The 13,823-nt window shown below is 44.3% G+C and overlaps 1 protein-coding gene across 8 annotated transcripts in view; it reads left to right on the top strand.

Moving 5' to 3' along the window:
- The window catches only part of NRXN3 (neurexin 3), a 1,308,313-nt gene extending 1,295,667 nt beyond the window's left edge, over window positions 1-12,646 (top strand). For 4 of the 8 annotated variants that reach the window (XM_087818795.1, XM_087818791.1, XM_087818819.1 and 1 more), the window contains one exon: window positions 11,721-12,646. In XM_087818795.1, coding sequence (XP_087674921.1) covers window positions 11,721-12,646 — 926 coding nt within the window. The remainder of the gene's footprint in view (window positions 1-11,720) is intronic. The other 4 variants (XM_087818808.1, XM_087818802.1, XM_087818811.1 and 1 more) reach the window with 2 other exon arrangements.
- The last annotated feature ends 1,177 nt before the right edge of the window (window positions 12,647-13,823 follow it).

Genomic DNA, 13,823 nt, shown 5'->3' with positions numbered 1-13,823 from the left:
GCTGTGCATGATTTTTTTTTTTTTAATATGTCTTTATTGATTTCAGAGAGAGGAAGGGAGACGGAGAGAGAGAGAGAAACAGCGATGATGAGAGTCACTGATCGGCTGCCTCCTGGGCGCCCCCGACTGGGGATCGAGCCCGCAACCCGGGCCTGTGCCCTGACCGGGAACCGAACCGCGATCTCCTGGATCCTAGGGCAATGCTCACCCTCTGAACTATGCCGGCCGGGCCATACATGATTTTAATGCCATTATGGAAGGTATAGTATAGTGTGAGGGTAAACAATGTGAGTAGTAATTAAATATATTAATTCATTTATTCATTAGTTCATTCACTCTATCCTTGTACTAAAGTTTTTAGAGTTTAGTTGAAACTGAGAATAAAAGTAGTAGATTGGAGTGTTGGAGTCATAGAAATTTGTTTAGGGCACAGTAGGTCCTCAAAGAAGAATGGAGATTGGGGGACAGAATTACAGGCACAAGTTAAAGGCCATGTGACTACAGGGAAAGAATTCGCTGATTTAGGGTCCTTCCACATCTGAATGTTCTCTTACCGGTTTTCACTGTGTGATAGTACTTTTTATAAGGTTTTGTCCATTCTTATCTGTCTTAAGTATGAAAAATTACTCTAAATTGGGCAAGCAAATCATTAATACAGAAATGCAGTTCTAAATATTGGGCTTGATAGTGTCCTAGGCTTTTCCATCTTAGAGGTTTCTCCGTAGTCACTATGATTATGTGTGGAAATTGAGTTTTGGGGGGAAAAATGTACATGAATTTTTTACTTGAGGACATTTTTGTTCCGCATGAAAAAGAAAATATTAAACTTTGTATTTATAAGCAAAGAGCAGGTATGAAGCAGGCTTCTGCACCCCTTCTCTGAGCACCACTCACATCTGAGAAAGAGACCATGAGAAGTCAGAGTATATGCAGGGCTCATTTTGTTCCCAATGAGACAGGACATGACATGATTCCTCCTCTTCCCAGGATCCCATATCCGCGCTTAGAGTCTCCACTTTAATTCTAGCCAAACTGTGATTTTGAACAAGAGCCACAGATGTTCCCAGAAGAGTCCCTCCCTTCACCCAGGGACACAAAATAACAATCGATGAAATGATTTTGTGTGTTCCATGGAAGAGCAGAGGAGGAGTTCTCCCACATAGATCTGATGCAAACGTCCTGAAAATCCTCACTGGGTATTGTTCCCCAAACTCCTTTCTTAGATCTCCCTACTTGTAATATTTTAAGTCTTCCCTGCTATTGCACTCAGACGCCCAAAAAGGTTCCCTCTTCTTCCTCTTTCCAGTGATTTGCCTCAGGCATTTAAAAATATGCAATCTTATACTAAGTAATTCACTGGGGCCTTCCTCTTTGACCTCACTCACCTATGCACATTCAAGACAATGTCTTTAGCAAGCAGGACCCACTCTCCCAGAGAGGCAGGTTTGCAACATGAGCTATTTGAGCGGCTTTGGGCTTCTTAAGCACAACCCCGAGCAGTTTAGAAACTCTTTTCTTTGAAACCAGTGCACTCTCTAAGATGAATGCCGACCAGTGTAATTCCAATGTATTGCATTCGATGTTCTTAAAAGTTTGATTTTACATTTAGACAGGGTTATTTGGTCATGGTGGGATAAAAATGCTTGCATCCAAATATGCTATTTCAAGTAAAGTTATTGTATTATTTGTTCTCAGTGGCAAAAATAATCCTAAAGCATTCTTTACACCCAGTAGAGGCATAGCTACAAAACCATGCAGTTACTGGTAATAAAAACATAATGTAGATAGCTAATGAAAGATGAAGCTGAAACTGTGACATGATTATGTGCTACTAGCAGTATTATTTTGTATCTTATATTAAAGGCCAAGCAAGCTCTGTACATGTTAACTGAAGGTTGAGTTATGTTATAAAAATGTGGATGTCCTGTATCTTGGCTGTGTTGGCTTCACCTGAAATGATGGCTTCCATGGGTTTAAAAATTACATATTTTATTTGCAAAATGACAACCATAAATTTTGATATGTTCAATTGTTTAAACCAGCGATTTCCAGAATGTAAGTGGTGTCCTACTTGTATGCGTGTCAAAACAGGCTATTTTAAACTAGGCAAATTACTCAGTGGGAACCTTAGGGGATCCAAATTGCTAATATATCTGCCTCAAAATACCTCTTACCATCCAGGAGTATGTATGTATCTTATTCTGTAAGTCTCACACTTAGACCAGTTATGTTTCCTACTTTAAGAAATGGCCTGTGATATAAAAAACAATCCATAGGAACATTATCAAAACTAACTTTGTTCTACAGAAGTCATCCGGTGCCTTGTGAGGCCATAAGAGCATTTATAGGGTCTTCTCACATAATAAAATTAAATGTTAAAAGTATAATCAGTCCAAAAAAATCACCTAAATGGCAACAAGGGTTTTTCTGTTACTATACTATTGGGTGTTTATTCCACTGCCTAAAACCACTCAGCTGTCCTTTGTGAAGTTCCTAAAATAATGATTAGCATTATTAAACCAGAGACTAAAAATCTTGGTACGGACTGACCCATGGGGACACATTACTATCAATCATTACTTTAATATAAAATAATAAAAGGGGCGTTCATAGGGGCCAAAAGTCTGGCTTATTCTTACAAGTTATTCTATTTGTCAAAGTCACCCAAAAAGAGTTCTTGGGAGTGATTGGATTGGCTGTCAGACCAGGTGCTCTCAGTGTCTTGCCTTTGTGGTTCGCCTACCCGGGTTTCCCAGTCCTTGGTTGAATATTAATGTTCTCACAGGGGTATAATATTGAGTAAAACTCTTGTGATCTCTTCCAGTAGAGGCTGAGGCCATTCCTAAAAACTCCTTCCCCATGTCCCTTCTTCAGTGCCTTTCCCTCAACACACACACACACGCACACGCACACGCACACGCCCTCCTCTACTTTTCTCTGTGTAGACTGAATGGAACATTTTGCTTCCCACACGGTCTCTAGAAGACTGGTACAGTTTTCCCCAATGTACTCCAAATAAGCCATCCTCATTTCCTGACTACCCTGTAGTTTACTGACACTGACACTGTCCCACGGTGTGAAGTGGAGAGTGGTGGTGTGTGTGTGTGAGTGTATATTGGCTATTCCATTTATCAGGCTCATTTTATTGACACTCTATTGTCACCCACGGTGCCCTGTCAATTTGGCAAAGCCCAAGAACATTCAGGCGGAACAATGTTAATTATAACCTCTCCATACCTTATAACATAGGCCTTCTTAGGCTACGAATGAATACGGGGTACATTTCCTAGAGCAGAACCCATGAACCCATGCATACTTTTACCTGCACTCCTACAGGCTCCACTTCAGTCCCCCGAACACATACACAAATACATCTGCACGGCTTCCTTCCTGGACCTGGCAGAAGCCTTGGGATGTCCTTGGCCCCTACTGGAAGGGCACAGAACGAAACCCAGTGCCTTTCTACCACCCCAAATCGGTTTTGTCTTGCTGACCTCTCCCCAACCCCAGCTTGCTGTCCTGTTCTTCTATTTTCCCTAAATGCAACTTACTTTAAGCATGTATGAACTTAACATTCCTACGGCTAAAGGAGAGTAGATGGTTACCCATTTGTCAGTCTTGGCCACTTCCTTCTTTTCAATGTCTACTTATGACGTACATCCAGACTGCACGCCCTTTTTATTTTTATTAAAGAAGCAAAAACCAAATTTTTAAAAAAAATTAAAGAAAACGCAACATTGGTTTTTCATTTCGGCCATCACCAAAAGGGGAATCAAGACGCCAGAAAATGCAAAGCAAACCAAGTGTCCCCTGACCGCTCTGTCTGTGCCCCTCAGCGTGTGCATCTGGTTGTTCATCTCTGAAAGTGTGTGAAATATTTTTTTTTCTTTAAAACTTTTTTTTTTTTTTGGTTCTTTTCTCCCTTCTTGTTTGGGAATTAAGTGCTTTTTGTATTATATATATCTATCTATATATATATAACTATATCAGTGTGTTTCTTTTTAATTGCTAGATCTTTAGATTTGCTTTGATCCAAAATTAATGAGAAAAAAAGTTATGAATTGTTTTCTGCAATTTCCCCCCACTCCCTCTTTAAATGTGGAACAGCTTCAGCGGCAGAATCCCCACATCCACACCTTTCCAATTAGCCGGGTCCCCTTGGGAATCACACGCACCGTGGGGGGCCTGGGGGAAACGGATGACGTCATTCAGACGGACCATTCCCGTGCAGGGGAGTAGTTACCAGCCCAGCAAGTGGGCTCCCCGTACAGCTTTGCCCCCCATCACCTCTGCAGACCTCCCACCCCTTCCCCTAACTCTAGGTGGGGCTGTGGGGCTGTCGATGAAGTTGTTCAACTTGAATGCCTAAGTCTAGTCTCCTTGTTTTTGCTTTTAACCTTTCGATCATTATTATTAATATTATTATTTTATGTATTCTGGCTATTCTTAGTAGGAGAAAAAAAAGTTAAACTGTTTTTATTGTTTGAAAATCTTTAACGAAACTGTAACGAGTCTTTGGAGTAATTGCATGTTGAAGAAGTTGCAGCTTAGGGTGTGTGAGATTGTCAGTGTTAGAGTTCTGTTCTTTATTCCTGCAGATGGGCACGTGTAGGCTCATTTGTTTTTGTATATTGCCCATCCCTTCCTTACAGCCAGAAGCTCTAATGCAGCTAGATCACTCCGTGCTGCCCTTACATGGACATGGCGACTCACTTACACATTTACTCCCATCCTCTTCATCTCTTGTGTCGTCCACTCATAGACACGCCCTCCCCCCCTGCATCGTTCCCTCCCACCCCTCCTTTCTCCGGCATTGTTCAAATGTACGTGCTGTCATCCATCCCCTTAAAGAAAGTCTAATGCTTGTCAAAGAGACAAAACTTAAAAGTTAAATATTTATCCGAGAACCTATAACAATGCAGAAATTCATTCCAAACCCTCTAGATTCATAGATTTTTTTTTTTAAAAGGTAAATTATACAGGTAAATAGGTGGTTTTTTTTGAAATTTTTTAAATCATCGCAATCGGAATTATTTCAAATTCGAAATCGATGCCCTCCCGAGACCCTCGAAGTAAAAATTTGTTGAAGTGCAGTTTTTTTTTTCCTTTTTATGTTATGTGGTGTGGATGTATGTGTTGTTGCCTCCCTGTATCATCCTCTGTTGTAAATTATTATATTTGAAAAATTAGACATTTTGCTCCAAAGTTCTTTTTTAAAGAAATGACAACAACAACAAAAAAGCAAGTTACAAGAATGTGGCAATTCTATTTGTCCAAGAGCATTCTTACACAACTTTCTTTTGTAAATTTTTCTTTCATGCCAAAAAACATGCGGGCAATTTGTTGATGTAAGTTGACGATAAATTAATATGGTATGCTTTTCCTTATTTCAATTGTTGTGTCTATATGATTTCTTTTTTTTGCTTTTCAAAAAAGTATTTTTTTATTTGCTTTTACTTTTCTTTCTGTCCTTGTTTTGGGAATGCTTTGTAGCTGTTACTTGCTCTCCTTCCCTCTAGCTTACTTTGGCCCTGAAGTTGATTTTATTTCCTACTCTGTGATTTTTGAAGACAATATTAAATATTTTATTTCATTTGTGTCTATTTGCTTAATTTTCAGTGTTATGTTTTGTGCTGAATTGCTTCTAATAATTGATGTGAATTCTACTGTTGGTGAAGGGGGTGGGTAGGTGGTTGTTAACACGCAGAGGCGGCCTGGCCTCTTTGCTGAACCAGCCTTACAGCCCTGCAAGCGGTGGGAGGCTGTCCCGCGGGATGCTCCATTGGTTACCGCCTGCGGGAGGCCTGCACCCAGAAGAAAATGAATTAGTAACTCCAAGTGTTATCAGTGGTAATTGCATCCTAATTTGGCTCCATAGAAAGATTTCGGGGAAATCGGGTGTTGTTTTTTCTTCTGCAAAGGAGAAATAAGGTACTCTCAAGTGATTATGGTGCGCTTTGTCATCCAGGATGAGACCATCACCATCACCGCAGGCTTCAGAATCATTTTACTGAGAATAAAGACACTGAAAATCCCGGCTGTTGTCCAATGATCATGATGCCTTCCAGTGTATAGAGCTAACTACTGGTGAACACACACACACACACACACACACACACACACACACACACACAGGAGGCACACAATTCTCTCTTTCTCTCTCCCCTTTTCCCTTTTTATTAACACTTTCCATTTCTCTCATGGAGATAATCAGGTAAGCTTTAAAAGGATCCTAAGCTTCCATCAAGAAGAAACATGAGGATTTTCACACCTAAAGTTTTATTTAGGCAACTTTCCAGGTAGGTACTGCCTTTTTATGTGACTCTAGCATGAGAATATCCCTGGATTTTTAAGGAATTTAGATGTTGTCTTTATGTTCTTCAGGAAACATAAGTTCGGTAAGAAGTACTCTACAATTTTTAAAAGGTTACGTGTTTCACTCTAATTTTCAATACTAGGGTTTTCTGAAACTGTTATAGAAATATCCAACTGAGTGGTGGATAACAGATATGTTTCCGACCCAGCAGCTTTCACGAATGGGCTTTCTCTACCTAGGCTTATATGATTTTTATATTGTTTGACATGCTGGATGATATTTTAGGTTTAAAACTAAGAACTTTCTAAATGAGGTGTTATTTTATCTAATTGAACTGAAGGCTTTTATCTTTGTTGAGGAAGCTATCTGTAAGACAATTTAATAAAAGGCTAATCTTTTTTAATACAAGTTCTTTGAACTGTACCATTCCTCAAACTCTGCATTTAAATATCCTTAATAATCTGGGCCCTATATTATCATCCCCCTAACTTAGCACGAGGCTACTATAAACTTTAAAAAATGGTCAGAAGAGGTGATCAATGGTTTCAGTGTTTATAGCCCTAAAATACTAATAGAAATCATACTTGGAACTAGCATTTTGGAGTAGCAATAGGCTCTGTGCTAAATATTTAGCACGTGTTATAATTAAAACATTAGCATGCATCATTATTACTCACATTGCTGGTTTGAGATAGGCTGTGTTGTTACTCCCATTTTACAGAGAGTTTAAGCAATTTGCCCAAACTCATATGGCCAGTAGGCCCCAGAGCTGTGCTGTTTACTCGAGTCTCTGACTCCAGAGGCAGAGCTCCTAATCAAAAGGCAAGTGAAAAACTCCACTTGACATTCCTTGTTTTACAATGGACAATGCTGCCGAGGCGCTTTGGCTCATCTCACCTGGGCAGATGTTGAAAAATAGAATCTGACAAACTACAGGCGGAGCTGGGGGGAGGGAGGGACCTACCTAAAGATTCTCATGTCACTAAAATGTGAGCTAAGCCCCTCGGAGACACCTGAGTTTTCTCTGGTGTCTTCTCCCGGGGTGCTTGCTTTGTCTGTCCATGGCTACTTTTTCTGAAGGTGGATGGAGCACAATTTTCTGATTACGAGCTTTGGAATGTTTATGTGCTGTAAGTGCACACTTAGGGGGCACCAAGGAACTACATGGGTATCATTCAACAACTCATTTAGTGGGGAAAGGATGGTGTCCCCTCATTACATGTGAAACTCCCAGCAGAGAGTTAGAAAAATACAAGTAAGAGATGAGCTAAAGAACCTAAATATGCATAAAAGAAACTCACAGAATCAGAGCATGGTGTCCTCTCGCAGAGTCTAGCTCTTCAGTGTCCTCGCTTTGGTGTCTCTGTGACTTCTTAGACTCAAATATCTCCAGGGAGGTGAGGTTGGGGCCCCGTGGAAACTTCCTGCTGCTGCTCTTGTTTTTAGAGATGACCCGCTACATTCACCATCACCCGCAACATCCTCACAGTTCAGAAGAGTTCTGTTAAATTTTTAATCCACCGTCTTTTGCGATGGCAGGGAGCCCCTTTTGCTGGATATCAGCCCTAGACACATGAATTATATATCTATAAATACGCTCATAAAGCAAAAAAGCAGGGCAGCCTTTGGGGCTAAAATAGACCTTTATATCCCTAGTGATCTCTCTAGTCTAAAGGAAAACACAGCCCTGTCAAGAAAGGGTATATATTCCCGATTTAACATGATAACTTTAAGGCATACAAATCTTATTCCCAACCAAAGAAAAATTCTGGAGATGGAATAGGAAATTTGAGTTTTGGTAGATTATAGGTTTTGTATCACTCTGCCTGTAACCCCTCATGACTTTAGACTTGCTGCTTCTATGAATACTTTTATAAGCATAGACATCTGGTAGATCAATGACTCCATAATCTTTGGGCAGTGAAACAAAAATATTATCAGCTGCTCCAACATTTCTCAGTATAGTCACTTTGGATTAAAACAAACAAAGTCTTAAATAGGCTTCCACAACCTAAGTCATTTCTTTTAAGGATCTAATAATGGGAGAAATACATCCCTCACCTGCTCATCTCAAATGGTGTGTGCCCGTGGAGTCCCTAGGATACTATAATCATCTTAACTCTTAAAGGTGGAATTGAATATTAAAATTGATTATACAACCCAACTCATACACCTGCGACAGGCACCTTCACATTTACAGTTACCTAACATTTTCCACCTATTTTCACCATAATTCCCATTTGTAATTATGACCCCCACATCCCGGTTGACTTCCTTTTAAACTAAACATTCTTCCAGGTCCTTGAGATGCCAGGAAAGGGGGGTTATGAAAGCTGCTACCATTTCACTAATTAAATCCCACCAGGATTTGGGCTCTGATTTCCCTGAAATGGGGCATCATTTATCATTTTCATCACTGCTACCAGGAATAAAAACAAAATGGCAAAGAAAACTGGAGCCTCTTCATTTTGGCCGCTTCTTTTATTTAAACTCTGCTATAGCATACCAATCATTTTAGTTTTGAGATAAGCTCTTATTTCACTTAGGGGCTCACCAACCTTTCAGAAGCTCTTTATAAATAAGCGAGCTTCAGGACTCTCTTTCCATCCTGAAAAGGATTTTTTTTTTTATTCTTATGTTGTTATTATTATTATTATTTTTCTATTCCAGGAGAAACACTCGCATTAGGGTGTTGAATGAGAAGGGGATAGCAGAGGAGAGTGGCGATGATTCAACTGCACAGCGAGCAGTGTGTAGACTTTGTAGATTTTTAACAACAGAGACACTGGGGAAGCTTTAGCTAAGATTGAAAAGAGAAGGGGGGAAAGAGGCAAATTTAAGACCGCAATTGGGTGTCACAGATGGGCCACTGAAATTGCAAATGAGTGCCACTCTGTAATCATGAAGACGATGGTCTTCATCTCACCTGAAGGGACCCTGCATCCTGCCTAACAGTTTGCCTTTATGTTGAAATCACGGGCACCAGGCCTTGCCTCCCAGCAAACCAGTGATTCCGTGTCTCCGGCCCAGTGTCCTCTCTGCTTCATACGCGGGGCAGACTTTTCACCGCCCTAAGAAATGCCCCCAGAGTTCATGCCTGGAGAGCCCTCGTGGGAAAGCTTTGCTCCAGGAGAGGGGGGCAAGAGCTGTCTTGTTCTCTGAAGGAAATAACACGACCCCAGAGTAATCTCAGGGGAACCTTTAAACAGATCGCAGGGGCTTCCACTTCTTCCTCTCGGCAGTTTTACTCAAACCCCGCCTTCCCCCACGGTCACCTGAAGCACAGCGTATAACACCAGGACCCATGCTAGAAGAATGTGGGGGAAAGGGAGCCCAGGGTTAGCTTTATGACCGGCTTACCTTTAGGGAAACACGCTCCAAATCCCATTTATAAAAACTAGCAAAAGTGCGTAAATTATGCATTAACTAAGTTGCCAGGTATATGAATTATATATGTTCACAATGTGAAAAATAGGCTTGCTGGTCCAGTAAAGCAAGTCAGGAACGCAAAGAACATTTTGCTCAATAGTTTCAAACTCTAAGCACCAGGGGAGAAGCCTGGGTGTAGAGCGCAGACCAAATTATCATTTTGAGATTCTCACGGAGGCCGTTGTTTTATTTCCCCACATACGGTCACATTACCGGGTAGGCCAGAGATGACTGTGCAATGCCCCATTGTCCCTCGCCTTCCCAACGCTATGTATCATGTGCATCGCTGCCCCCCCAGCTCCATCCTCCTGTAACGCAGTGCAGCTGGCTGGACAGGCGGGCGGAGAGCCTGACGCGGGCAGGCATTCCCCTCAGGGGCGAGGCAGGCGTGCAGCAGGTTTCTCTATCAGCCCACCCGAGATCTGGACCCTTTTGATGCAACAGTTTCCACAGGGGTACAAGACACGTTTGAAGATACAAGGTGTGGAAAACAGAGCAGAGGGTTCTAATTTTCCAGTCAGTCTTTGGGGGAACAGCCTGGGAAGACTGTGTAAGCTCAAAGGCTCGTCTACCTGGAATGTCCCTAGACCTTTCTCAGCATGGAGCCACATGTCTAGGCTTGTCACCAACAGAGGCACCTCCGTAAAGTCATATCTGATCACAGATACTTAAACACCAAACACCACCGAGGGCAGAACACACAGACTTTGTACCTGGTTGAGAGCTTAGTGACCCAGCTCAGAAAGAGGCTCGATGATACCATATCAGCATCTCAACTGACGGACTAACTGGGACGGGAACAGCATGCCATCGTTGCTAAAGGATTTGAAAAATCAAGAGATGGAATAAAGATTTTGGACAAAATCCAGTGAAGAGACATGCCCTGTGACTTCTTGAGATTCTTCCTCTGAGAAGTAGCATGGTGTGTCATATGTACATAAATAATAAGCTTGGTTCTACAGTTAGGTGAGTACTATCCGCCACGGAATATCTGTGGTACCCACGACCTGCAAGGCACTAGGATTTAGCGACCCACCTGAACCTTCCTTCCTGACCCAGTCCACTTGTTTATAAGCGCAGTAAGTTGGGTCTGTGGGTAAACTGATATATTTCTGCCGTTCTAGTTAAGAATCACTGATTTTCAAAACTCACTTTGCTGTCTCTACATTTCTGAATCTAAAAGTAAGTTTCCAGTAAGTCACAGCTGTCTAGGCTGGTTATTTTTAAAATCTGGCATCCAGCTCAGGGCATTTTGCATATATCATAAAAGCAATACATTAACATAACATTAGACCAGTGCAAGGTGGGTTGTCTTTGCTAGTCAGGGCAATTTCTGGAAAAGCACCGTCAAAACGGGTTTGTTCGCTGAGCAGTTTTAACCTGTTATAACTTGCCCTCACTTAGCACGTAGTACATGAGGACTGCGCTTGATGAATGTGAAATAGAAGGTAGTAACTTAAAACGTTAAAGACAAGGTCCTTTCCGTTCCTTGATCTTGGTCTCGGCGACGTGGAGAATATGTCATTCTCACCCTCATGGGAGCAAGTAAGTAGAAACCCAAGGCGGCCATCGAGAAATGTCATGGTTCACAAAGTCATCGCGTGCAAGTCTGTGTGTACACACACCGCACACGCACACGCACACGCACACACACGTTCTGATATCCAGGCGGCATCCGCAACAGTCCAGTGGAATGTCCTCAGTCCCATAAGCAAATCCTGGGAACAGGCCTGCCTGGATTCCTTCCACATAATTACTTGAGAGTACCTTTAAAATCCGCACCCCTCCCCCCAGTCTGTAGACTTCAGGATTGGGTGGCAAGAGGCAAAGAACGGGTTCCAGATCCGCTGGAGGGTCAGGCTGCCACTGGAGTCCCCCATGAGGAGCCCTGCGAACCCCCAGCGGGTGGGGGCGGCCGAAGCGTGTTGATGTACAGCTGTGCTAACTCTGTGTTTCTCTCTCTTTCCAATCCCAGGAGGTGAACTAGTTGTCCCTCTCCTTGTAGAAGACCCTTTAGCCGCCCTTCCTCTTGCTACTCGTGCACCTTCCATTACACTCCCCCCTCCCCTCCGCCCCCTCCTCACCATTGTTGAGACCACCAAAGATCCCCTGCCCATGGCCTCTGAGGCGGGGTTACCTTGCTTGTCGGACCGAGGCAGCGAAGGTTGTGATGATGATGGCTTGGTGATATCTGGGTATGGCTCAGGGGAAACCTTTGACTCTAACCTGCCCCCTACCGATGATGAAGATTTTTACACCACCTTCTCCTTGGTAACAGATAAGAGTCTTTCCACTTCCATCTTCGAAGGTGGCTACAAAGCACATGCGCCCAAGTGGGAATCCAAGGACTTTAGACCTAACCAAGTCTCCGAAACTAGTAGGACTTCTACCGCAGCTCTGTCCCCTGAGCTGATCCGCTTCACGGCCTCCTCCTCGTCTGGGATGGTGCCCAAATTGCCAGCTGGCAAAATGAATCACCGTGATCTCAGACCCCAGCCTGACCTAGTCTTGCTTCCGCTGCCCACGGCCTACGAGCTAGACAGCACCAAACTGAAGAGCCCACTAATCACTTCCCCCATGTTCCGTAATGTGCCCACAGCAAACCCCACGGAGCCGGGAGTGCGACGCGTCCCGGGCGCCTCGGAGGTGATCCGGGAGTCGAGCAGCACCACGGGGATGGTCGTCGGCATAGTGGCCGCCGCCGCGCTCTGCATCCTCATCCTCCTGTACGCCATGTACAAGTACAGGAACAGGGACGAGGGCTCCTACCAGGTGGACGAGACGCGCAACTACATCAGCAACTCGGCCCAGAGCAACGGCTCGCTGCTCAAGGACAAGCAGCCGAGCTCCAAGGGCGGCCACAAGAAGCAGAGGAACAAGGACCGCGAGTACTACGTGTAGCCGCGCGCGCCCCCGCGGGGACCCGGCGCGCCGGCCGGGCGCGCGGCCCCGGAGAGCGCCCCCTCGCGGGCGGCGGAGGCCCGGCCGCCGCCAGGGGGCTCCGGCTGCGGGAGGACACGCGCCGACACGCATCGACCTCCGCCCGGCCCGGCCCGGCCCGGCCCGGCCCGGTTCGGCCCAGCCGAGCCGGGGCGCGGGGACCCGGCGGCCGCGCGCTGTACATAAAGCACACCCCGCGCCGCCGCGCCGGCGGCCTCCTGGCTTCTCTGTTCCACAGCTCCCAGCGAGCCTGTAACAATGTTTGTGAAGCTTGACTGTAACGATTTTTTTGTTGTTGTTTAATTATGTAAAAAAACAAACAAAAAAAACTAAAAAAGTTTAAAACACAAAAAACACCGGCGCGCGCGCACACACACAAAAGCACCCCCTCCCCTCCACCTGGATCTGGTCCTGGCCAGTGTGTGTAACTTTGCAAGATCTGAGGGGAAAGAAATGGCTTTTGGGTTTTTGCTTATTTTTTTTGAGAATGACTGGACCTACGTTAAGAAGAAAAAAAACAAACCAACCAACAAAAAAACTCAGAAAACTAACGTGAGAGAGACTATTGCCATACGAACTCAAAAGCTACCATGGTGTTCGCTCTACATACCAGGTTGTGGTGTTTTTAGAATCTGTTGTTTGTTTCCTCTATGATGCTCTGCTGAACACACAGCGAAATCACGGGATGGGTGCCGGTGTGGACTGGAAAAGCGGGGCCCTCAGGACCTAACTCTAGGATCCGCCACCCAGACCCTGAACAGACCGGGCCAGGGCTGGTTTTGATCACAGCCCTTGGGTTTACTTAACAGTCTTGTTCCTGTCCGTCAGCCCAGCCAAATTGTGGTCAAGGAGAAGGCCCCACAAACTAAACCAGAGCCTGCCCCAGAGAAGGGCGCGGGAGGGGTGGGCTGGATCGGCGGCTCAGTGAAATGCATGCAGACCTAGACGAAAAGACACTACTGACAGGCTGTTCGCTAACCCAGACAGCAGGGGGGTTCAGCTGGTGACGGACCCACGAAAGGTCACACAAGCCAGACCTGGCATGAAGACAGCGCAGATACATAGTTCTTCCCCCGCCCCCGCGTGCTCATGTTTTCTCATCGTGGTTTAATTTTGTAGCCTGACACTGACGGATAAC

The sequence above is a fragment of the Miniopterus natalensis genome, chromosome 1 (assembly GCF_054644295.1).
Source record: "Miniopterus natalensis isolate mMinNat1 chromosome 1, mMinNat1.hap1, whole genome shotgun sequence".
Lineage (NCBI taxonomy): Eukaryota > Metazoa > Chordata > Mammalia > Chiroptera > Miniopteridae > Miniopterus > Miniopterus natalensis.
The sequence above is the reverse complement of the archived record's forward strand: the minus strand, read 5'-3'. Positions and strand labels throughout refer to the sequence as shown.